General features: G+C 50.0%; 1 protein-coding gene across 10 annotated transcripts; it reads left to right on the top strand.

Annotated features, from left to right (window-relative positions):
* Nucleotides 1-187: 187 nt before the first annotated feature.
* Nucleotides 188-23219, top strand: ZIC4 (Zic family member 4). 10 transcript variants are annotated; one of them, XM_068954549.1, is made up of 6 exons: nucleotides 188-588; nucleotides 1652-2547; nucleotides 5346-5430; nucleotides 10709-11951; nucleotides 16333-16657; nucleotides 18871-20066. In XM_068954549.1, coding segments are annotated over exons 4-6 (1545 nt in total). In that variant the 5' UTR covers nucleotides 188-588; nucleotides 1652-2547; nucleotides 5346-5430; nucleotides 10709-10732; the 3' UTR covers nucleotides 18872-20066. The 10 variants fall into 10 exon arrangements, 6 of the variants coding, with proteins under 6 accessions (XP_068810650.1, XP_068810655.1, XP_068810651.1 ...); XR_011142859.1 differs by lacking the exon at nucleotides 188-588 and adding an exon at nucleotides 22308-23219 and having other exon boundaries at nucleotides 643-2547; nucleotides 18871-18993; XR_011142857.1 differs by lacking the exon at nucleotides 188-588 and adding an exon at nucleotides 21109-21539 and having other exon boundaries at nucleotides 643-2547; nucleotides 18871-18993.
* The last annotated feature ends 2945 nt before the right edge of the window (nucleotides 23220-26164 follow it).

The following is a 26164-nucleotide window of genomic DNA, read 5'->3' as shown; positions in this document are numbered from 1 at the left end:
CAACGGAGGGCGCGCAAAGCCGCCTGCGGGCGCTGATTGGCCCGTCCGCCTCATCAATCCCAGGTATTGTGAGCGCTCTGACATCCCTCCTGACAAACAGCGTTTCCAGGAGTAGCAACTTTTTTTTTTTTTTAAATAAAGCCCCCTCCCCTTCTTCTTCTTCTTTTTTTTTTTTTTTGCACGAAAATATTTCCAACGCATCTTTTTGTGTGTATGTATGCTAAGGAAAAAAAAAAAGCCCACAGATCTTCGATTGCTATTACGGTTTTTTTTCTTTCTCCCTCTCTCTGTCTCTCCCTCTCTCCAGCACTGTAATACTAACGATGATAATGATGATTTCTTGGTGATCCAGAATTTTTAAGATCACTAGACAACTTTTTAGGCTGTGGAAAGAGAAGCCCTGTAGTGACTTGCTTCTTTTGAAGTTATTGTTTCCCACTTGTTTAAAACCGAAGCTCTCCAAGAGTAGGTGCCGAGTGCATTTGATTTTATTTTTAAACAACTAGCGTGATTTCTCTGGGTAGCTGAGTCTAGCCCTCCATCAGTTTTCTGAAATAAATCTTGTTTTCTGCACCCCTCAAAACGCAGGTGGGTGAGAACTCTTAACTTTCTATTTGTTGTTGTTGTTTCGCCTCTTTTTTGTTATTTTCTTTTTCTCTCTCTTTCTTTCTCTTTCTTTCTTTCTATCTCTTTCTTTTCACAGTCTCGTTCATTCAGGTAAAACTGTAAATTTCCCAAACCTACATTGTTTCCCTTCTGCGGCATGAAGCTCCCGGATAGTTTTGGGGTTTTTTTTTTTGTTGTTAAAAAATTTATTTAAAATCCTCGATAGATAGGAGCAATGTAAATTTTCTGACATTCAAACCTTTTCTAGTTCACAAATCAGTCACCCTTGTCACAGTTATTGAAATTCCTCAACTTGCCACACCAGGACGGTGGAAAAAGCAGGCGGTGTCTTTGTTGCTGACCAGGCTTTTGATCGCCAGAGAAAATTTACTTACCTTCAGATGAGTGAGCAGAAAAAGAAATAACACTCCCTTTGATTTAGTTAGAAAAATGCAGACATTTGGATTCAGTGCAAACATACAACACTTGGTTGTTTTCTAGATGCAACCCTCGATTAACCTGTCTTTCCCCAGCTCAAAGTCTATTGAAAAACTGCGGATAGTTCCTTTTTGTTCTCGCTACAAAGAGCCATTGACTATATATTAAAATGATTGTTGAAAGGTATAAGTATGGTATTTAAAAGCAGAAAACCTTTGTGTCTTAATCAATTAGGCTAAGCAGCATTTTTACAGTATTTTAAAAGATGCTTCGGCACCAAAAAAAGAGATTTCATTAAAGTTTTAAATATATATATAGTATATGTATACGTGTGTATAAATACACTAACGTATGTGCGCGTGTGTGTGTGTGTGTGTACATATACAGAACTGGTAAATTATTTATTTACTCAGTCACCTGCATATTCATTAGGTCTAATTATTTTCTAGTAACGAAAACACAAAAAGGGAGCTAAGACTCGGAATCCTTCAATTTCGCCTTTGTTCAGTTCTTCACTCGGCTTATTCGCAACTAAATCTGAGCCCCTCAAATTCTTAGTGCTAAACAAAGAAACTTTTTACTCATCCTTTCTATTTAAGGGCGCTAGGAAACAATCCACATCGCAGGTACTGGGGGATCAGACGAGCAGGGATATTGCGCGAACACTACTCGGTTTACAGCTGCACATTTGAAGAGGCAGAAAGTAGCCACTGCGTCTAGAAAACAACCGAACAACAAATAGACTTTGATATGCCTTGAAGGAATGTTTCGCGGCAGTTTATCTGCAGATACAGTTTGCATGTGCTCAATGCATGGCGATGATTTTCAAAGCAGTTTTTTTATGGCATTTCCCTTGGATTTTGGGAGGTTTCACATTTTTAGGACAATGATGGACTGAATCTACACGTTTGCATTTATTCTGTAAAATCCATTCGAAGAAATTGCGATTGCAATAACTTATAGCAACAGGTATAAGCGCTCTACGTGCGCCCGTGTGTTTGTGGATGTGTTCTTCAGGCGAATGTTACATTACTCTCTGTATTTGCTTCTAAAATTACTCGCTGCAAAGGACAAAGTTGTTAGCATTACTGTGAAATCTTGAGGGCGATGGCACTAAGAGATCCAGAAAGTTAGATAGTTCACTGCTAGCCAGTCTCCAAATGCAGGGGGGAACCCGGTGATCAGTTCAGGTCCGTACAAAATATATGAGAAGGCAGAAGAGGGTATTTTTAGGAAGCGTATCTAAATATACAGTGTAAGAGTGAATGTAAAAAAAAAATGTTGTGGGTTGTAGAAGTTATCAAGTGGGATTTGCGGCGCGCTCTCTGCAGGAAACGAAAGCTGCTCCAGTTCAAAGCCACATGCACCAACGTGACATATAAGCCATTAAAATATCATCCTGACGGCTCATTTCTGCTTCATCATACACTCCCTAACTGCTTCCAGAAAGCAAGAAAAGAAGAAATGAAGGATGACCGCCTCGATGGAAGCGCCAAGGAGGTGGTGGGTTCTTCGGGGGGGGGGTATTGTTTTCTTCTTTCATTCCTTCCTGCTTTTCTCTCCCTCCTCCCCCCCCCCCCCCACTTTTATTTTTGCCAGTTCAGAAATGAGAGGAAAGCTTCAACAGGTCGCAGGGGTAAGTGCCTGGGAGGAAGGGGTGACTTGGCACCAAGGTAGCTGGCTGGCCCCCACCGCCTTCCCCAAGGACAGGGCGAGAGCCCGCTGCCCATCGGGGGGGGGGCGGCGGGAGGAGGCTCGGCCGCCCCGGGGAGGAAGGGCGGGAGCCCGGCGGCCCCGGGAGGCAGAGCCGCGGTGCCCCGCACCCACGTGGGGCCGCCCCGGCGGGCGGCGGCGGGCGGAGGGAGAGGCCCCGGCAGGCCCGGGGGCTCCGTCGAGGGGGGCTTCGGCACCCTCCGCCTGGCGCGGGGGGCCGCGCCCGCCCCTCCGGCCCAAGGGGCAGGCCCGGTCAGGCAGCCCGGGCTACGGAGCGGGGCTACGGAGCGGCGGCTGGGCTAGGTGGGGAAGGGCAAGCTGGGTGCCGCGGGAGCGCCGACTGGGCCGGGGGGACAGGGCCCGAGGAGCGCTGACAGCGGCGCCCCCCGTGGTGAGGCGCCCCGGGGGCGCGCTGCCCTCCGGGGGAGGGCCGGGGGCGCCGGGCTCTGCGGCATCGCAAGCCCCTCTCTGTAGCCACCAGCGGGAGGGAGGGAGCCTGGTACCCACCCGCCGCCAGGGCTGGGGCAGCTCGGCGGAGCCCTCGGAGGGGCTGGGAGCCGGCCCCGAGGGGCTGCCTCGCTGCCGGCGGGGGGCTGCACCCGCGGCTAGGTGGGCATGGGAAGGGGCAAAGCTCCTAAATCGCCCCCGGGGGTGACCTCTGACCCGAGCCTGCCCCAGGCACTCGCCGCAGGCAGCAGCGCAGCGCCGGGCCGGGCGGGACCAGCGCGGCTCCCCTCGGAGCACCCCGGGGCGCCCCCGCCCTGTGCTCCACGGCCTGCCCCGCACCCCGTCCGCGGCAGCTCGGCCGGGGCAGCCGCAGGGAGCCGGGCCGCCCCCTCCTGCTCGCGGAGCCCCTTTGCTGCGCTGGGCTCGGGGCTCCTCGACCCGGAGCCGCGGAACTTTCTTTCTGCACCGAAACCTTCCGGGGCGAACGCTCCCTTCTCCCTGTGTCTTTGCACGCCGCGGAGAGTAAAGGCTGGCGTGACAAGCCAGTGACGGGGGGGGGGGGGGGACACGGAGCGCGGCTGCCGCCTGCTCAGCCCGGCTGACACCCCCAGGGAGGCGCCCCCAAACCGCCGGGGGCCGCAGCTCCCTTCCCTCAGCGGTGGCGGCGGCGCCTCGCCGCTCCCGGCGCCGTTCGCTGCCGGCCCCGCCGTGCAGCACCTCCGACCGGCTGCAGGAGCCAACGTTTGGGCAAGGGCGGCCGCGTCCCGTCGCGGAGGCTGCGCCCAGCCGGCGGGGGGGGGAGGGGGCCGGAGGGCGCTCTGCGCCTCCGAGCTCCGCGCTCCGCCCGCGCTCCACCTGCGCGCCCTTAGTGCCGTCCAGCGCACGCAGCGGCGCATCCTCCCTCTCCTACTCCGCCAGCGGCACTGCGTGGAGGAGAAAGGCGTGCGAGGTCGAGCCAGAGTTTTAGCCAATATTTACTCTCAAATCCACGACTGTTTTGCCTTCTTTTTTTTTGTCAGCTGGTAATCATTCGAAATATTAAATGCAGCGATTTTTTTTGGCGAGTTTCAACAAGTTTTGGCGAGTGCTTGGGAGCTGAGCGCTCATAACTCCCCCAGCTTCTTCATCCTACCCAATAAAGCACAGCTCCTGCAAATCTCTCGCTAACGGGGCAATGTCTGCTGCTCTAGTTTGATAAACGTGAGAGCATGAATGGAAGTTGACTAGTAAAAATGAATTCCTAAGGGTTTCCTCCAGTTCTTTTTATTTCGGCAGTAATTTTCATCACAGCGGTGAAAATATTGAAGACATCAAATTATTTGTGATAGAGTATGCCTATGATTCCCTGATGAAGTTTCATAATTAATATCATCAATTATTTGTGTTAGTATAAATTTTATTTCCCAGCCCTGGAGTCCCAATAATAATAACAGCAATAATAATAATAATCTCATTAGAAGAAACTGATGTCAGATTGCTGTCCGGCTCTCACTATTGCGAAATACCTGAGAATTTCAAAGGCATCTGCAAAAATTCGGAATCGGACGTTATATCAAAACTCAGATCTCCATTCAGGGTTACTCCTGCCGCTCAAAGAAAGATGTGCAAAGTTCTGCCTGCAGCAGTGGAAGTACTCTGTCTTGCAGAGTGCAAAGAGCAAGCTGAAAATTATAGGCAGGGAGAAGTGCCAGAGTGGTACTATACTAATCCTTGCTGAGACAACAACTTGCGTTGGAGGCTCGCAGAGAGTCCGAAATTTAATTTCAGAAGGGAAGGGTCTGTGAACAATATAGTCCAGTTGGTAAAAACCCGCCATACAATAGCCTGCCAGAAGGTGAATGTCAGATCAAAGGAGAATTGAAAAGATGTCCTTTCATATTTTTTTTTCCTAAATCAGCCATGGAAACTTCATGACTCCATAAAACATGTGCTGGTTTGCTGGGGACACAGCCTCCAGTTTTCTCTCGGAGAAAGCTTGTCTTCCCCCACCCTCGCTGCCTCGCTGTTTAACTCTTGGTTTCTCTTTTTTTTTTTTTTTCCTCCTTTTTGATTCCATGATGCTCGAGTCATATGGCACCGTACTCATTTCATATCTCATACAAATGGTTTTGCTCTTAACGTTCCACCCTCTTTCCAAACAGGAACAAAGTCAGGAAATGAGGCACAAGACTCCCCTTGTAATGAGGAAAAGAAAACGACTTCACAGAAACGTCCTGGAAAAGTCAAGTAAGTTAAAATATGTCTTTTTTCAGTTCAAAGGAAACACTATTTTTTTCAGCTTAGTGTTTAACGTACTTGCATAAACACAGATCAGCGACACAACGCCCCACCAGCAGCTGCTTAATCCTGCTCAATGCCTATTCATTTGGAGGTTCTAGAATTAATATTTGACGACTCTCTCATTGAAACAACAACCCCTGACCCCATGTGATTGCACTGTCACATTATTCTATGACATATTCATCTTGAATTCATTTACGGACGATTTGATTGGAATGAGGTTTGACATGTATTGGATCCTATTAAAGAAGAAGACTTTGATCTTGTTGATGGGGTTTACATGATATGTATCATCTTTACCAGGGATACCAGGCTTCCACAATGTGGTGTCTAAGTAGTTAGTGACTGACAGCTTATCTGACAGGAATACCTTAATCTTGAGGTATTGAATGAAATATTCTATTTAAAATAAGCATATGATTTGCTTGTCCTAGGGTATCTCTAGGTCATAAAAAGTGAGCGACAAACCTAGGCATAAGCTTCTGCCCGTTTGGTAGCTGAATTCCCATTATTCAGGAAACTTGAAATAAAGAAGTCCTGGTAAGTGGGAACGGGAGAGGAAATAGAAACAAAGGGAGAGTGTGTTCTCGAGCCATTCAGTGTCTTCTTGCCTCTTCTCTGAGGAGATGTTGAGGTTACGGAGAGACTTTCTTGAACTACCTCTTGCTAAACAGCAGTGCCTTCTGCCAGGACAGCTAGAGGCTCAGGTCCTGCCCCCTGCCCTTGTGTCAGCCGCTAGCCTCGCTGATTCCTCCCTGCCAAATGCGAGTTTGATGGCTAAAGAGGATGCACAGGATGACTTCTCGGTCCTCTCTATTTCTGTTCCTCACCTTTCTTTTCTCCCAGTAAATATTAGGATTTTCAGGTTAATCCCTTCCCCTCCTCTCTTCCGGGAGTTGAAGCCTAAAAGTTAACCCGTGGAGCCTGTTATCTCGGCGTTTCAGGACATTCCCTCCCAGCTCAGGGCAACTACTGGGAAGTTCCTAGCTGGCCCATCAAGGAAGGGAATTCTCCGAAGAAAGTGAGGTGGGAGAGCACAGGAGTGAAAGGCAGATTTTGCTCTCTCAGAGGATCCGCGGGCAGGATCTTTTCCTTGCACGGAGCACGACTCTAAGGAAGAGCAGGATTTGGTCCCAAGTGAAAGAGCACAACATGAGCAGCCCCTGGTTTCCTGGGGAAAGCTGCTTCGCAGATCAACTTCACAGCAACCGCTGTCTCCGGCAAAGGTAGATGTATGGAGAAGCACCTTGCTGTGTGGATAAATTTATACCAAAAAAAGGCAAAATACGGTGGATCTATAGTACTATTCCCTGCACAGAACAAGTGGGACTGTGCCGGTCCCAGCGTTTACTGCAAAAAAGCGTGCGGTTCATTTTCGAGCTCGCAGGCCAGGGGCTGGGTGGGCAGAGCCGGGGCCGAGGCTTGGGCTGCCCGCGGGGGTCACACGCCTGGCGGAGCCTCGCACCCTCGGGGGGCGGGCAGCGTCGCCAGGGGCCCCTGGGCTTGCGGGGGCCCCGGGCAGGGCGGCGGGCAGCGAGCCCACGGCACAGCCCCGACGTGCGGACCGGCCCGCCCGCCTCCCGGCACTGCTCCGGGTTGGCTCTGCTCTTCTTTCTGCCGAGAGCGCTCCCGGTCTCTGCTCTGGGGCAGGGTTTGCTCACTGCCCGGCTTCCTTTATTTCGGCCCCGGAAGGAGGGCCGGGAAGAAAGGGTGGTCGTGACTCGGCTTTGTCTGAGAGAAGAATCTGGGTGTACCTTCCCACAACATGTCATGTCTCTAGAGCAGGCAGTTTTGGGGGCCAGGGGCTGCAGAAACTGAGACCCGGGAGATTTACATGCAACACCAAGCTGCCTTCCTCTTAATGCTGATTCATCCTTCTGCGGATCTGGCGCCCAAGAGGACACCGTGATCTCTCTCAACTTCTCTTCCCTTAAAACAAGATAGCACTATCTCAGCAGTGGTTCTGCCCTAACATCTGGGTTTCAGCTTCAGGTCAGGATATTTCTGCTTCATTGCTTGTGCAGTCCTGCCTTCTCCCTGGAAAGGCTTCGGTTCATCCTTGAGTCTAGAGGGGAAGCCAGACAGGTTAGAAAGGAAAAAAAAATTGGCCCTGCATAACCTGGTGTTGACACATTTGAGAATTTGCCCAAGAGCCAGGCTTATCTGGTCAAATATGGCTCATATTCCTGCCAAGATGCAGGAGACCTCGGTCACCCCTCGAGTGTCAGGCATACGAGTTCAAGCTGCCAACGGGCTGCAAAAACAGGCGTGCAAGTTTTCAAACCGTTCTGCCAGATATGCTGAACTTCGCTTATTTTGGCCCTGTTCTCCTCCTCTTTCTCCTTTCTCCGCCTTCCCGCGGTCATGTGCGCGGCCCCCGCCCGCCCCCTGCCCACTCCCCCGCGCGCGGAGGCATCCCCCGAGGAAGGGAGCGCATGCAGGGAGCGCAAAGCCCAACTTCACCTAGCAGGGTGAGAGAGACACCGAGTGCCAGGTTCTCATTCGTTGCCTGAAAAAGAGAGCGAGAGAAAGCCCTAAGTGAGGGGCGAACAGAGAGCCATTACTGTCTCATGAGAAACCATCACAGTATTTTAAATTAGCTTAGGGCAAACCGGTTATAACATTTTTTTAATTGATAAACTGTTCCAGATGTTTTCTCCCTTGACTGAGAAGTGTCAGAATTGATGGATAACAAGTATGTAGAGATGAAGTATTTTAAGGAGGTATGAGGAAAACAGCTTTATTTGGAATTCACACTCTCAGTACGTTTGTAAGTAACAGATTCATACTTCCTAACGTTTGTCTCTTCTGTGCACTCCTATTGAGATGGTCATGAATAGGACTGTCAAATCCATTTCCTAGAGCAAGTAGACTTGAAAGTTAAGATATTGTGAGGATGGTGTGTGGTTTAAAATGCCTGCGTAAACGTGTTATGTAAGGATGGAGAGCTAATTGCATCATTTGTCACTTTTCATCATCTCCACTCAGAAAGATATACACAAGAACGTATCTACAGCTAGCTACCTAAATATTAGTTTTCTGTTTCAGAAAATATGGTGAAAGCCAGCCAGAGCCAAAATATGTAACCGCAGCCAGCCCAGAGTATGCGAAGCTGAGATAAAAACGTTCCCTCTATGATTATATATGTCCAACACTTTAATCGTACCGTTTCAGATCATTGGCTAGTAGCCTCTGCTATGAGAATAACTGGGTTGAAAATGCCAAACATTTGCTTGTTTTACTACTTAACATAAAACTGATCGATGGCCGATACTGCTAAACTTTTACGGAAACGCAAAATTCCACGCTGAGAGCTTCACATGGCCCTGCCAAGGGCGTGTGCCGCTAACTCCCGATCCCGAGTGTGTGATAAAGCATCTACTGGCAAGTTAACAGTAAGTCCATGTATTAAAATGCAGAGTATCTGACACGATGGTTAGAGAATTAGTTGTTGCTTTATTTTGTATGACGGCAAGTTTATTGGTGGAGTCATTTTTTTCCAGGATCTGAGTTCTGTGGTAATCCTGTGGGCAGATATTTACAGTTGTATTTTTCTTTCTTAAAGCGGATGCCCTGTTTCTCCCATCTTTTCCCAAGTTTCCCGTTTTTTTTTTGTTTTTATGTTCACAATCCTACCTCTTAAAAAGTAGATGCTTCCCTCTGTGCTGAAGCCCTAAGCTTTTTAAAACCTACAAGGCCTCAGTGCATAAAGCCTGAAGGCTTAACCTACACTTTTATCATTAGCAAGGTAAAACCTGCAGACCATGTTCTTTCCTTCAGGTGAGCAGCATCCAAATATGTGTAGTGTATGAATGTATTTAAATGCTTTTTCTTTAGCCAGGGAAGGGATATTACGTGGAACTATCCTGTAAGTGAGAGAGAGAGAGAGAGAGAGAGAGACGGAAAGGGAGAGACTCCCTCTTCTGGGTTAAACACTCAGATTCAGGCTAAACATCACGATTTCTCGTATTACTCCAGCAGCCAATAACCAGATAGCTGCTAAAACTTATCAAATGACGGCAATGGGAGTCTTCCAAAAATCCTTTGTGAGGGATCCTGCAAAAATACAACGGTCCGAGCACTAGGCCAAATGTGCGATGTGAGGTAGCAAGCTGGCGGTGCCGTTCAGCCACTCTTTTTGAAAAAGAGAAAGCCCAGCTATCTGCCCCGTCAACAAGTGTCAGAAAGCTACGCGCCTGCCCAGCCCCGCTCCCCCGGCGAGCTCGGCCGCGGAGCCGGCCTCCCGCCGCCGGACACGGGGCCGCCAGCGAAGAGGAGCCCGAAGCGCTGCGGGGGCGGCACGGCACCCCCGGGCCGCGGGGCTCGGCGCGCCCGAACAAAGGGCCCCGGGGCCGCGCTGCGCACGAGCGGCAGGAGCGCGGACGGCTGCGCGCTCCCCCGCAGCGGGCCCCTTCCCCGCCCCCCACCGCGGCTTTGTTCCCCGGGGCCGCGACCCCGCGGCGGAAGCTCGGCGACGGGGCCCGGCGAGGCCGGCGGGGGCCGGGCCTGTCGGCGGGGCGCAGCGCGGCCGCGGGGGGGGTTTCCCGCGCCCCCGGATACGGCCCCCCGCCGCCGGGACGGTTCTCCCGCCCGCTCGCTCCCTCGCAGGGCACGGCGGCCGGGGCAGGGTCAGGCGGCGAGCCTCCGCGCCGAGCGGGGAAGCGGAGCGGAGCGGAGCGGTGCGGAGCGGTGCGGTGCGGTGCGGTGCGGTGCGGTGGGGCGGCGCAGGGGGCAGCGGGCCGGGGGCGCCGTCGGCGGCGCATGCGCGGTCCCTCCCCCCGCCGCCGCTCACGGAGCGATAACCCTTTTCAGCCTGCAGCGGGACCTGTCATCGGTGACGTCACGACGGCGCAGCCAATGGGCGGGCACGGCCACGGTCGGGCCGGCGGGGCCGGCGCGGTCGCCCGGAGGCGGCGCGCGGCTGCCCGCGCCCCGTCCCGCGGCCGCCGCTGCGCCGCGTGGGACTGCCCTGGCCCCGCGGAGCGCCGCGGGAGGGAGGGGGCCGCGCAGCCCCTCGCCGGCCCCGCCGGCTGCAGCAGCCACCAAAAACACGCCACCGAAATCCCAACAACCCTCCCCCCCCGCTGGCAGCGCCGCCCGCGCGCTCCGCCGACGGGGCAGCGGGACCGGGAAACTTTAAGCGGGGGGAGAAAAAAAAGTTTTTTGTTTTTTTTTCCCCTTCTCTCTCTTTCTGTGTGTGTCTCTCTCTCCTCCCCGCTGTCAGGTGACTTTTTAGCGTTAGAAGCTAATGAGCATGGATGCTCTGGGGATCCCAGTGATGGACCCTGCTGCACTCTCCAGGCGGAACACGGCGCTGAGATTAGTAGACTTGGCAGGGGCTCCTCGCCACTACCACCACCACCACCACCGCCACCGCCACCCCCCTCAGAGCATGACGGGCTTCCCGGGCCTCGCCGGGCACCCCCACGCCGCGGCCGCGCACCCGCGAGAGCCCGCCGCCGAGGCCCGCCCGGCGCCGCAGCCGCTCCGGCCAGAATACATGGGGCACCGCCACCATCCTCCTCCTCAGCATCACCCCGCGGCCCTTAAGCTCAGCCCTGCCCCTCATCCCCACCATCAGCTCCACCACCACCACCACCACCATCATCATCATCATCATCATCATCATCATCATATGGCAGGCCAAGCTGAGGTGGTCTCTAGTCAAACGGGAGCGTTTGGCCCGGCGCAGTCAACAGCAGTCCCTTGCCCCGTCTCTCACCCAGCCCAGGCTATTGTAGCAGGTAGGGACTTTTTCATACGCAGAGACCTGCCGGCCCCAGTCATGCCAGGGCTGACCGAGCAGCGTCCCGCTGCAAGTTCTCACCACGGACTGTTTGTCTCAACAACAGGTAGCTGTCCCGGACACCATGGTCACCACCACCACTCAGAAGCTGGGAATCCCTCTCTGTTCACTGGACTCCATGAGCAGCCTCCCCATGCAGCTCCAGGTGGCCATCTAAACGGACAGATAAGACTGGGGTTACCTGGAGAAATGTACGCCAGGTCTGAACATTTCACTCAAGTACCAGCCTCCAGGACAGATCCTTTTGCTGCTTCTTCGCTTCATAGCTACGGTGGCATGAATCTGAACGTGAATCTGGCTCCACACCACGGCCCTGGTGCCTTCTTTCGTTACATGAGGCAGCCCATCAAACAGGAACTCATCTGTAAGTGGATTGAGTTGGACCAGACTCCCAAAAAATTATGCTCGAAAACTTTCAGCACGATGCACGAGCTGGTGACTCATGTCACGGTGGAGCACGTTGGAGGACCCGAGCAGTCCAATCACATATGTTTCTGGGAAGAGTGTCCAAGAGAAGGGAAACCTTTCAAGGCCAAATATAAACTTGTAAATCACATCAGAGTCCACACAGGCGAAAAACCTTTCCCCTGCCCTTTCCCAGGCTGTGGCAAAGTGTTTGCCAGATCAGAGAATCTCAAAATACACAAAAGAACTCATACAGGTCAGTATGTAAAGCTCTCTTTACTCTCTCTCTGTGTTATTCAGCATACTGTTTTGCTTTGTTTTGTTTTTAATGTATCCTTTGCGTTGTTATTGACTGCACGCCAAGTACTTCTGGAAAATAAATTCTCAGATTTGTTTGCTTCTTTGCCATTTTCGGAGGGGGAGAGATAAGAAAAGGAGAAGAGAAAAAAGGGAGAGCGAGAACAAATCTCAGAATTCACGTGCCTATTTTTTCTGGTTGTGCGGAGAGACTGTTGTAATGTTTATTCGGGTAGATCTGTGTAAATATTGAGAGATATAGCTACTATTTCTGCTTATTCACACAGGCAAGGTTTTTTTTTTTGGCGGTTTAAAGTGGTTGGGGAAAAATGAAATTATCGTGCAAGCTCACAAATTAAAAGCGAACAATAGAAGTTACAACTTGTCTAGTCAGTTTTGACTGATGTCGCTGAGATGCTGCTGTTCTAACATTGTGAGAATAACACAGCTGCGACCTTTTCGTTCGACAGTTTTGTTTTGGTCAGAGGGAGTTTCAAATGTTTGATCTGAATAAAAGTGACATTTTTAATGAGCATTGCCATCCAACGACTCTGTGCATTCGCAAATATGGGGATTTGCAAGTTTTGATTCTCGGGAGGATAAAAAAAAAAGGAAAGGAAAACGCGGTATTGTTTCGGCCTGTACATTTTGAAATGTCATTTGCAGAACTCTTAAGCGAATTTGAGACATGTGTCAGAAACATCTGTGAATTGTAGTTAACAGAAAGGAAAGTAACTCGATGGACAATCTGGCAAAACTATGTTCGAATTCTTCCGGCCAGCAAAGCATTTATAATTAATGAAATTGCACGTAGAAAGTTTTCACACTTCCAGGAGCAGCTTGTGAAGTTGTATTAATTAGTTTAGCAGCCGGTGTTTGTAGTCTGTAGCGCTAGCTTTTTTTTTTTTTTCCCTTGAAGAAGAAGATAAGAAATAAGCCCTTTTTGGAAAATTTAATCTGTTCCAGTGTAGGGTTTTCCACCTCCCACCCCCTCCTGTACAGTCTTATGCACTGCTAGGGAAACTACATAATCCTATTGTAAGATCTGCTTACAGCCAAACGATTTTTTTCGCCCTCCAGTTCATAAAACTCCCCTTCCCCCATACTCGCTATACGGCCTGACCTTAGAGGAGTTGCATTTTTATGATATAACTCGACGTGATATAATATGCATGACACATATACTAAATTCGTACCGCTATCGTCTAAACATAGCACAGAGATTTTACAGTAACCATCACTCGTCACCTAATTATTTTTCCATTGCTCTGTGAGTAGTTCATCTGTGTGTAGGGGGATGCAATATCAAAGTTGTGTTTCTCTGCTATGTTCTCGGCCCCCTTTTAGAGAAGAAAGGAGTATCCCCGGGTCACACAACTTGTATCTGAGCCAGCTTCTTGTCGGTTCGGAACAGGTACAGCCATTAACCAGGCTAGCTCATCCCTTAATGACAGTGTTTTCCTTAAGTAAACAAACTTTTACTGCTCTTTAACGGCCTCACTGTTTGAAGTCTCTGAAGCAGAAAATGGTTAAATTCTTAGTGAAACTGACCTACATCAGAGAGGCAGGTTCAGGGCAAAACAGCGATCGGAGGTTGGCGTTTATTAAACACAATCCCGTGCGCCCGTACTTTTCACTCTAACTTTCGCAGTGATTAATTGCCGGACTGCGAAAACTCCTGCGGGGCCTTAATGTTTCCACCGTTTGTATTAAACGCCCCGAAGTTGTCAAAAACGAAATGTTTCTGAAATCCTAACAGAACTCGCCACGAATTATTCATGAGGCCAGTTGAGGATTCAACAGGAAAATTATTGCCTCCTCAAATATTAATGACGGCGGATTTCTGCCAGGCTGGGGAGCGGGGCAGGGGGATTTGCGGCGAGGGGGGCTTTTCGCGATGCGGTGGAGCCGCGGGCCGGCAGCGCGGCGGCGGAGGGAGCCGCTCTCGGGCCGCCGCCGCGGGCCGCGAACAATAGCGGCGGCGCGGGGCTGCGCGCCCGCCTGGCCGCCGCGCTCCGCGGCCCCGGGGCCGCCCCGGGGCCCCCCACCCCCCGGAGAAGTTTGTAAATACCTTAATCCACTCCCGGTGATGGGGGATTAGGCCACATTTTCCAAGCTGAATTTCCCTGAACAGTTTTTTTTTTTTTTTTGCTCAGCTACAAGTGTGGTTTTAAAATGGCGGTTGAGCTCCTGCGCTTCTCCATCGCCTGGTTGAACTTTCTGCGGGTCTAGAGCTCGGCACAGGCTCAGGCTGCAGCAGGAAGGACCTATAAAATGTCCTCTCCCTCGCGGATAGAGATTTCCACGTAAGAAAACCTGCTCTCGCGAAAGGAATTCTTGCAAACGGTGCGGATGGCTCCTCTTTATCGAGGCGTCCAGAGAATGCAAACCAGGCAGCTGGGAAAATGCTGCCCTCTTTCCAGTTGATATCTGACAGTACGGAGGGGCTTTTCCGTGACTCTTTCACGGGGTTAAGCGAAGTTAATCATTTTTCAACTCCTGAGAAATCAGAAGGCGCTGCAGCCCGGTTTTACCTGAATGTAACTCTCTTTGCACAACCAGAGCGCTTATGAGGATGGCTTTCCCTGGGGTCTCCTAACTTACTGCTTGCTTGTACTACACTAATATCCTTGATTTGTTGTCTCAACTCAGACGCTGAAGGTCAAATTGTTTCCTTACGTGAAACTGTAATTAGATTATGTGCGTGCGTGTGTCTATGCATATGCACTACTATGTATCGAGAGTATTTGGCTACAGGACCCGCATCATTTTCTGAGAGACCTTATTTTTAACCTCTCCCCCCTTCCCTCTAACGCCAGGTATTTAGCAAACCTCTGTGCAAACGTTAGCAGTACAGGACGTGAGGCATCGTCGTTGATTCTTACAGTGGAAAGGACATACTTTAAACGCGGAGCCACGAGCTTTTTCCCACCCACCTTGCATAAAGTGCATTCATGTGAAATATTTGGGATGCCTTCCTTTATTTCGCTGTGCTCACAACAGAGCACGAGGTGGGCTGGTTCCCTCAGAAATTTAATCGTGACGAGCTGAGGGGGAACCCCCCCTCCAATATAAGCAAAAACAAAACCCGAAGCTTGTGCAAATATTGGAAGTCCTTTCGACCATATACGCCATGATGGTGAACACGGTGGCTTTGTTTGCACTTCATGTTTAAGGTTCAATGGTATATTTTCGTGGTGTCTTCTGTGCCCTGCTACTTTTTTTTTTTTTTTTTTTTTTTTGCTTTTGATGTTGGGGGGGAAGGCTATTTTCACACTTGGTTGCTGCAGGACCTGGGTGTTCCTTCACAAGTGGTTTTTGCTGTTTGCTATTACCAATGACAATAATGTAGTCAGCATTTCACTCCGAAATGTCTGTGGCATGTTTCCTTGAAAACACATCCCATATATCGTGTGCCTTGCCCAGTGCACAAAATCTAAGGTTAAACTTTCACACGACTCCAACAACACGATTATATTTCTATTATGCTTAACGTCACATATCATATTACCAGACAAATTAATCCCGATTGCAATTCCTTCCATGACTGACTAGGTTTAAATGATAAAAGACTCTTACCCTCCCGACAGAACCGGGCACTGGCCTAGTCTCTTTCCTGCTGAAGCGCTATGATTTTGCACCCCACAATCAATGTCTTTTTGAAAGATTTTGTGCTTTAACATGCAGTATCAGCAAGCCGGGGAGCGAGTAAGGGGAGGGAGGGTGGTGCAGATCTTCCACCGGATTGTAATCAACGCAAGAATAGAGTGGATGAGATGTGATTTACCGAGGTTATGAATAATATTTCCACGTGCACCTCGGGGAGTGTGAGAAATGTATTTAACGTAAGAACATTCCCAGGGATAAATCACTGACCGCTCTTTCTGCAGGACAGCGCAGTGTGCAGAGGCAACACGCATTGTTTATCCGGAGCTAGCACTTGGCCTCTAAGTTTTCCTTATCTGTGGGCTTTGTCTTGTGCACAAAACCCCACGGTGACACACAGGGCAGGGGAAGGGGGAAGGAGTGGCTTGAGGCTGGCCAGGCAGGGCGCGCTCGGTGCGGGGCTGGCGGCGCAGCCGGCTGGGCGCAGGGCGGCGAGGGGAGGGCGGAGGGGCGGCGGTGTTGTGTGCGGGCGACGAAGGACGGGGCAGGCGAGGCCGAGGGAAAGCTGAGCCCGCGGAGCTGCCCCGGGAGAGCCGCGCCAGGGCCCGGCGGTGCCGCGGCCCCGAGAGAGGAGCCCGGCAGGCGGCGGACTGCGGGTGCCGGGGCGCGGCGCCCCTTGTCCCCACGTCTCCCTCCCCTTATTAATGCCTCTTCTCGCCCATTGCCTCCTTCAGGGGAGAAGCCGTTCAAATGTGAATTCGAGGGATGCGACAGACGCTTCGCCAACAGCAGTGACAGGAAGAAGCACTCGCACGTCCACACCAGCGACAAGCCGTACAACTGCAAAGTGAGAGGCTGTGACAAGTCCTACACGCACCCCAGCTCCCTGAGAAAACACATGAAAGTGCACTGCAAATCCCCTCCTCCCAGCTCCGGCTACGAGTCCTCCACGCCCTCCCTGGTGTCCCCCTCCTCGGACTCCGGCCGCGAGCCCCCCGCCTCGTGTTCCCACGCCGAGCCCTCCGCGCCCGCGCAGCCCGCCGCCAACCTGAGCGAATGGTACGTGTGCCAAGGCGCGGGGGCCCGCGGCCCCCCCGCTCCCCCCTCCGCCCCGCCGCCTCCTCGCCCGCCTCGCCCCGACGGCGAGCCCCGGCCCCGCTTCTAGGGCCAGGGGCCGCGGAGCGGAGCGCGCCGCGGGCTGCGCCCCTCGGGCGGGCCGAGCAGCGGCCGCGGGAGGCCCCTTGCCGAGCCCTGGGGACGGGAGCGCCGCGCGGGGAGGCGGAGTGAGGGGCAGAGGCCGGGAGAGGCTGTGCGCGGCCCCACGGCCCCCGGAGAGAAGACACGCGGTAACATGCGCCACACCAGCCCCACGTTGCAGTCTGTGTCCCTGACACCAGACACACGTGCGCGCAGCGTCCGCCTGCCCCAGGCGCTTTCGCATCCTTTCTCCACGCCACACACCCCCGCTCGTCTTGTTCCGATCTGTTTACAAGCTCACTCATTCGCTTCCTTTCCTTTCCTTTCCTTTCCTTTCCTTTCCTTTCCTTTCCTTTCCTTTCCTTTCCTTTCCTTTCCTTTCCTTTCCTTTCCTTTCCTTTCCTTTCCTTTCCTTTCCTTTCCTTTCCTTTCCTTTCCTTTCCTTTCCTTTCCTTTCCTTTCCTTTCCTTTCCTTTCCTTTCCTTTCCTTTCCTTTCCTTTCCTTTCCTTTCCTTTCCTTTCCTTTCCTTTCCTTTCCTCTTTCTTATCCCTTCTCCTCCCCCGAGGAACCAAAGTGTTTTAATGCCGATTTCTAGCTGTACAGACTTTTTGTTGTCAACAGTATCTTGTGGAAAGTGCTTCTGTTCACCCACTATTTTCTGTGAGAGTGTTTTTTAAAAGAAATTTATATACATAAACTATTATTTGTTGCCGAATTGTACAAAATAGATCCATTAAATTCTTTGATTAATTAACCCGTTCAGTGGACGTTTCTGTAAAAAAATCATTACTTTTCCCTCTTACAGTATATAAACATAAGTGTGTATATATATATGTACACATATATATATATTTTCCCCTCCCCCCAGTTGTCACTTATAAAAAAAGGCCCAGGGGTGGCTTAATGATTGATTGTCCATTTTAGTTTACACTAGTAATGACTTTTAATACCTAAACACATCCGTCCCCACCCGAGTGGCACCACTGTCGGGCTGCGGGCGCTGGCGTGTCCGGGGGGCGGCCGGGGGGGCTGGCCGTGACGTCACGCGCGGAGCCGCGGGGCCGGGCCCCCCCCGACGGGACCTGCGACGCCCGCGACCTCCGCACGGGCCTGCCCCGAAACGCGCACCGTTTGCCGCGTAAAAAGCTATCGTCAGAATAAATTTCCCTAACAGGGAAACAACTCGCTTTTTGCACGTTCCTCCGATTAAAGAACTTGAAACTAAACCTGTGCAAACCTACATGGTTCGGTCCTTTAATTGAAGAAAGAAAGAAGGGGGGGGGGGGAAACAAACAAAAAAACCCCGAACACCCCCCCTCGGGGTAACTTGAAACTGCCGAATGGCACCGTTTTAATTACTTTAATGATGTTTAAGAATACCAGATAGTATAGGCAAATAAATAGCTTGGGTTGCTGAGAGAGGTTTCTATGGCTCGCTACCTGCAGACAGAGGGCCTGCTGAAGCAGGGTCTCGCCATGCCTTGAACCCGACCTCCCCACGCAGGTAACCAGGGCTAACGTGTGTGTGCGTGCCCGTGTACACAGACACAGACACACACACACACACACACACACACATACAGACGCACACATACACGCTTACACCCGCCTGTGCGTACACAAAAGCTACAGGAAAAAAATGAACTGGTCAGCGGTGAAAAACATGCCCTCGCCGAGAGCCTCCCCTGCTGCTGCAGCTCCGTATTCCTCCCAAGGCGCCAAATGGGGGATTCCCATTTCCACCCGCACAACTCAGAGACGTTTTATTTTTAAACGTCTCGTTCATTTCGCTCGCGTTGTAACAACAACATGTCAACACAGGCAGATACACTTAATGAATTACCTAGTCAGAGAAAAACGTGTAGGGAGCCTAAACTATAGGACAATTGTTCCCCTTTGACTATACAGCCCCTGAAACTTATGCCGTGGAAATTGAAAGGTACGGGAGCCATCTGCGGGGAGAGAGGATGTTCCCATCTTGTCCTGAGATCTGTTTATTTTTTTATTTCTCTATTTACAGAAGTGTTTGGATGTGCAGGCTAATCACCTTTAATTTTTCATTTGCTTGTTACAGATGTCTACCCCGTTGCTCTCAAGGTAATCTAGACAGACGCAGCTGAAAGCCTGAATCTTATGCCTTAGACATCAAAGAAAGCTCGCACAAAGAAGTATTTCTTCACAACGGTGAATCTTCATGGTAAGTTAGGATTTCTATGGCAATAGGCAAGTCATACTTAAATAGTGAAAGGCGAAGTCTGGAGCCCGTCCAGTCTTTTCATTAAGGACATAATATTTACGTCTAACAGGCCCTTTTTCTTGTGTATACAAGTATATATTTTTGTTTGACGCGAACTAAATCATTTTCATTTAATTTCCGGTAAACAAAACCCACGCGAATAGGGCACTTGTTCCAGATCATAATAAAAATGGATAAGAATGTCAGGAAGAAAAGGCCCGCTTGAACCGTCGCCTCAGCCCACTTTTGTTTCTGCTTTCTGCCGGGATCAGAGAATGCGTTTGGGATTTGAGGGCGAGTTTCTAAAGGCAAGGAAATGGTTTTTAAGGGGGAAAAGAAAAGGAGAAAGGTCTAATCAAGCTCGGGTTGTTCAAAGGGCCTGATTTTGGGGTTGAAAGTGTGAGTTTTATGGTGCATCAGCATGCCACGTTAGGATCGCTATGGTAATGAGGAGAGCAATAGCAAGCGGCCTTCAAAGGAGGCACACTCCATTTGAGACAGTCTATTAAGATACATTTGCACTGACCTTTGGTTTCATGCTAGCTTAATACAGTCAATCTGCTCCTCGCTATAGATACACTTCCTGCACCTAAGGCACTTCTGCGGAGCTGGGGTTTGTCTGGCTTCGCATTCACCCTAAGGTGGGCTTGGCTCTGGCATTTTAGCCTCGCTCTTCTTCTCCCCAAAGAAATAAAGGGCTGCTAATGAGGCTTAGGACGAGTTCTCTTCCCCTCTCACGAGCATTTCCGATCAGCTTATCGCAGTAAAACCCGATCACAAAGCCTGAGAAGAAGTGTTTTTCTGCCCCCCTCCTCCATCCCCCCGCCGCCTCCACGGGAAGATAAGACAGAGAAAGAAAAAGACCCTTGGGCGGCCTTCGTCCCACGGAGTAGGTGTCCTGAAGGACGCCCCCGAGGAGCTGGGAACGGGCCCAGCAGTGCGCCCCACGGAAAGCGGGGCAAGGCCGGGGGGAGCGGCTGGCGGCCAGCCTGGCCCCCGCCGCCCGGCCCGGCTGCGGGCAGCGAGCGCGGCCCGGCGGCGCGGCGACCTGACACCCGCGCGGCCGGGGCCACGGGCGACGGGCCGCGGGCCCGGGAAAGTTAGAAGTCCATGTTCCAGTAATTGTCTTGTTGTTTATTTTATCCAAGTACCCTAGTGAATAGGGGAAAAATAAACACGGTGAAAAAAAATTCAAACAGTTGAGTCGTCTTTAGTGCCGGCCCTTGTGGTTGAATAAAAAGGATGGTCCAATTTCTATTGAGCTGAGAAATCTTTGAAGTGGGAGTTATTATCTGAGAAATTCCTGCTTGTCGTCCTAACAACGCTGATGAAACGTAAAAGGTTCTTTGTCAGCGATTTGTTCTCCTCTCTGTCAAACTCACCCTGCCCGTTAGCTTTAAACCGTTTCTAAAGAGATAAAATCAAACTTTTAAAGATAACTTTAGGGGCCCAGACGGTGCAGAAAATACCAAACTATCGAATCCTGTGTATAGACATACATCTGGATATATGTGACTGTGTCTATGTGAAACTCTATCTGTGTATAGATCTCCATAGATGTCTGTAGGACCTTACTGTTCGAAAGTTGAAATGATGTCCATTTTTGCGTTTTATCCTCTGACCTTTTCTATCTAACACATTATTCCCACACATATGCTGCACAGAACGCAATTCTTGAGAAAATGCAGAAGTATTGGGTTTCATTAACACTAGTATGTGACCAACAAGCGTTTTCTTTCCAGTATAATGAATGCAACAGCATACTCTTAAGAGTAAAGGCTTTGATCGTTTTAACCTTCCGAATACCTATTAAGCATGTATGTACTGCAATGTATCGAAGTTGTTAACGCATTCAAAACGATGGCTTCCATATGCTCCCATATTTTATTGTCCGTAAGTGTAGAGATAGTCCAACTACATCTCTTTTGTATGTTCGTTTTATAAACATTACAGTGTATACTGAAACGCTTCCCTAATAAAAGTTCATTTAGGAGTTTGTCATTGGAGATCATTAAATGCTCTGTTTGTAAAACAGTTTCCTTGAGGTTGCAACTCATCAGTGCACTTCTATTTTAGTTGCTACAGAATGATCTGAGCCCAATCCTGCCATTCTAAGCAACCCCATTAATGTAATGGAACTTTTCCTGGGTAAAGACTGAGTCAAACTGCAGTGGAGTGGGTATTATTATTATTATTATTATTATTATTATTGTTGTTGTTGTTGTTGTTATTATTGTTATTATTGTTATTATTATACCTGGAGTTTGTCATATTTATGGGAGAACCTACCACCTTCCTTGTGAACTGTACAGAGAAGAAATGCCTCTGAAAATGTAACTGGTAAAAACATTTGCAGTGTTGAAGTCCTATATTTCTCTCCAGACTTCTTATATTCCGCTTTTTCCTTCATCACATGTTTGGTACTGAAGGAATGTTCTGTTACGTGTTTGAACATACTATTTATTTTTAATATTTGGATTTTTTTACAATAAATATTTATAAACGTATCGATTCTATGGCTATTTTTACAAGTATGTGCACTTTTATATATATGTGATTGTACTGAGCCATTCCTAAAATACTGTAGTCGACGCTGTATTTCTATTGTTTTTTCCTATGAGTTGAAAAATACCCCTTACAATCAGTGTACGTTTAACGTGGTGTACAATCAACAACTAACGTGTGTTTTTTGTTGGTGTTGATCATCCTCTAATGTTGTTCGTTTTAGGTTGTCTTTTTCATTAAAAGAAAAAAAAACAAAACTCCTTGACTTAATTTCTGAGATAGTATTTTTCAGCTCAGAGGCTTCAAGTTTAGCAGTAATGAATTGTTCTCTAAATATTGACAAAAGTGCGGAGTGTGAGAGTGGAGACCAGTGTCACTCGAGTTCCTCCTAACTCAAGCCCCGTCCCTTTGTTTTCTCGCTGCTGGCTATCTCTGCACTTGCATGTTGACTTCTTCGCATATAGTCTGCAGTTTTCAGGTCATAATATTCTGGAAATTGGGGATAATTTCCAGCCAGAGCTGACCCAGAAGCACTGCTGCTCCCCACCGTCCCGGAGGGAGTTGCTGTTTTGGCAGGGTGGGTGAGGGATGGCATTTTTTTAAAGAAATTTTTCCCAAAATGAATCCCTATTACACTGACACTTTTTGTTATGTGCCTAGGAGGATCTAGAGCATTTTTTAGCAGAGAAGATCAGCTCGCCAGCTAAAGTAATCTAAAGGTAACCCGTTCTGCCTTGCATACTCCACTAACTGGTTTTAATACGTTGCAGGGTTTTGCAGCTCCCGAACATGCCCAGAATTTTCTTCGCTTGACTTTTTAAGCCTCAGCTTTGCAAATTTGACGGATGCATCAGTCCTTGGCGCAGAGCAGTCCTTATGGCACGTCTGGCGCCCTGCGCATGCGCACTGCCTTTACTCCTTTTTTTAAAAGGAAAACTTGAAAGAAGTTGCCTAACACAGAGATGACAAAAAGTTGGCTTTGGCTGGCAGGAACATTGTCAGTAAAGAATACATTTGACTACAGAAAGAGAGAGAGATAAAGAAAGAAAGAAAAGAATTAAAGAAAGAAAGAAAAGAATTAAAGCAAGCAAGAAAGAACGAAAGGAAAACATTTTTGCTGATCTGTAAAAGACAAAAATGGCGCACAAAGGAAAGAGGGGCTAACAGTACATGCTAATTAAAGAATACAATTCTATGGTCTATAATGATTGAGCGAAGACATGTACTTATTACACTTGACTGTCAACAAGGAAAGGAATGTCCCCTCAGACAACATGGTGAGAGACGTGTGGGCATTATTAGTGGTCCTTTTATAGACATTGCCTTTTCTTTCTCAATACTGACAAACCATTTTGGAGGGAACCATCCCCTGTTGCTTCCTATCATCGATCCCCATGCAAGCCCCTGCATTGTGCAAGTGCATTAATTAAAGACCATTCATTTAACAAAAGAACATTGTATGTTCAGGAAAGGAAGATTAGAAATATGAATCAGTAAAACCAAGACCCGTTTCTGCTGCGTTATCTAGAGAAGCAGAGGGGAAGTAGGTGCGGCGTGCGGTTAAACACACTTCACCTCACGGGCCGCGGATGGGGGCTGTGCCACTATTTAGGCTCCTGGGGACAGAGCCCCTGAAATGGATTACAATTGGAAAACTGGACACTTGCTTTCATGTGTCTGTGTGCGCCGGATTGCTTAGCCCTCCTCCGGCAACCTGCCCGCGCAGAGGGCGGAGGTGCCGGCCCGGCCCGGTATGCCTCGGCCCAGCTCGGCCCAGTTCGGCCCAGCTCGGCCCGGTCAGACCCGGCGCTGGCCGCCTGCCCCGACGTGGCGCGGCGGGGCCTCTCGGGAGCGCCCCCGGGGAGCGCCCCCCGACGGCTCCCCGACGGGCTCCGCGCTGCCGCCGCTCTCGCAGAGCGCAACCCCCCCCCCCAGCTTCGTCAGAAACACACGCCCGCAACGCGCCCAGCCTCCGCGTGCCTGTGCGCACCTACACGCACGCACATTTGTTATGTCAACGGGATTTCTCCAGCTCTCTGTGTGCATACGCACGCCCGTGCATAGGCACACGGACGTGCACACATTGCCCTCCCACCCGTCCTCTCGGTGTCTAAATTTTTTCCAATCGGAAGCAAAATCACGCTCGTCCTACAAAGCCCGTCGCGACACAAGCGTGACTTATCGTGAGAAGGTGGAAGGAAAGCGCTGAGCCGCGGAGGTTAGGCGGGTGTGGGGGGAAGGAGAGACGTCGGATTCCCAGTATCACCCACATGACTTGTTAAGCGGCTCCAGCTTCTCTAAAACCTCTGGGCCATATGTTAGTTTATTTACACCCTTTGTCTTTTTGTGTGTCGCCTGGTGAAGAATATTCCTGGGATATAATGAAAGTAAGCTAGAGTAAACAAACAAGGGGAGCGCCTGCTTAAGGGATATGTAACATTTCTAAGATCCCAGCAGAGCACGCCGTTCCCATGGTTATAATGGGGCCAGAACAGCAATTAAAGCTTTTAGTTAAACCCCCCCCCCCCAGATTTTTAATGCTGAATGATACATTGACTCTATTCTCGTAGATGATTTAGAGTTTTTGCACGATTACACCGGGGGGGGGGCACAACAAAAGTAACCAAAAATAACGCTTTAACTGAAAAAAAAAGGAAAGCACATTAAGGTGTTCCTAATGATGCCAACCGCTTAGAGAAACCTCTGCAGTTTTCGTGGGAGACTGAATTTGTTCTCATCTCCTTCGTCACTTCGCGCTAACCTGGTACGAGTCTAGCACCGCGCTCTCCCGCCTGTATTAGGCAACGAGATCCCGCGACTTCTAGCACCAGCTCCCGGATTGGAAATAGCGCATCAGGCTTGTTTTCTTCTGATCGCCGCGATCCCCCCGGCCGGGCTGGAACACGTTTGGCTACGATGAAACATTTTCCCAAAACAAGTTAGAAGTCCTAGCAAATTCGGGTGATCTTTCTTTTTTTTTCTGCAAGTGAATGTTACCCAAAGGATCGGATCGTCACCGCTGCAAAACCCAGGTCACGGTGCGCGGCGTCGGAAGCCCTCCCTGTGCTGCCCAGGGCCGGCGCGTCCCGCTGCGCGCCGTGCGGGCTGAGCGCGCCGCCCGCCCCGCGGCAGCGGCGGCTCCCGCGCCCGCCTGCGGGGCCCCGCTCCCCGCCTCGCTGGAGCCGGCGCCCCCTGCCCGCGCCCCTGCCTCTCTCTTCGGCCCCTGGGGATACCTGCTCGATCCCGCCCTGAGACCCAGACAAAAGCATAGATGTCTTCCCCACTCTCTAGCTGTTTTGGAAAGACAAAAAAACTATATATCCTCCAACTTTTGACTAGTCACTGCTGGCTTAAATTATACTCCGCTCTGGGGTGGGGTGGGGGGGTGCGGGGAACAACAGTGAAGCAATGGGAGCTCTTTGCTCCATGTCGCCAGCTTCTGCGAGCGGCTGGCAAAGAGGGTGAGCTTGGGCAAAACTGGGCTGCCCTCTTGCAGCCCTGTTTCCTCACCCTCCAGGGGCGGGGGGAAGCGAGGCTGGAAGTCCTGGAGTGGGGATTCAAAGGGAGGTTTCAAGGAGGAGATTCTTTTCTCCCTACCTGAGGAGAGATTAATCCTCGCATAAATTTTGATAAAGATCAAGACCTTGCTGGGAGGAAGGAAAAAAATCGGCAGGAAAAGAATGAAGGAGTCACTGGATTGTTATTGTCCGGGAACCAGGCCACCTTTAAAAACCTGTTGTAGAAATACAGAGACTCCTTTAAGTGTGAAATATCATTTCATTGTAAATAGTCAAAAAAGAGTCGGTAATCCAACTTCCGGAAACTGTTCTGAATTATTTCAGCAGACTCTTTTAAAAGGGGATTAGCAGGGCTTTAGGGGCAAAATCCTTCTGTTTTATTCAATCTCTGATTTTATGTTATAATTACTAGATGTAAAGACTCGCGAATTAGTATGCAGGCGTCGTCCAGACATTATGCAGGTGCTATTCTAATCATTCAGCTTTTTAATTAAAGAACGAGGTAAGAAAACAGAATCATAAAAACACTTTTGTGAGAGCTGAGAAAATCGTGAGCGACTGCATGAATAAAGCCTTTATACCTTATCCTGACAGGTCAGACACCAATTGCCTGACTTACGACCTTTTCTTGTTGAAACAATGGTTAACAGCTTTCTCACCTTGTTCCCATTATAGCCTTTATTCTCGCAGAGAATTTATGGAAATGGCTCTAAAATGCTTACACTAAAGAGGGATGCAAAAAGGTATTGCAATTTTAATTGGTGCGTGTCCCGTACAAAGATACTTTCTTTAGGGTTGTTCACAAACGGAGGGTCCCATTAAGGCTACAAAATTTGGGTGGATCGAAATGGCTTGAAGAATAAAATTCTCCTCCAGGAGAGGAAGGGAAACAAACAAACAAACAAACCGAAAAGCCACCCAAAGTTGCTGGGATGCCCCGGCAGCCGCAGAGGCCGGGACTACGCCGAGTTTCCCCTTTGTTCAGCTCAGCAGAACGCACCCTACTCCTTGATCTCGCAATGCAAACTTAAAGTCGTTGTGGGCTTTGTTATTATTATTTAATTTCTTTTCCTTGCCTTTCCCCTTCCCCTCCCCCCCAGCCTGGCACT

Source organism: Struthio camelus, chromosome 9 (assembly GCF_040807025.1).
Source record: "Struthio camelus isolate bStrCam1 chromosome 9, bStrCam1.hap1, whole genome shotgun sequence".
Taxonomy (NCBI): Eukaryota; Metazoa; Chordata; class Aves; order Struthioniformes; family Struthionidae; genus Struthio; species Struthio camelus.
This window is presented reverse-complemented; position numbering and strand designations above follow the sequence as displayed.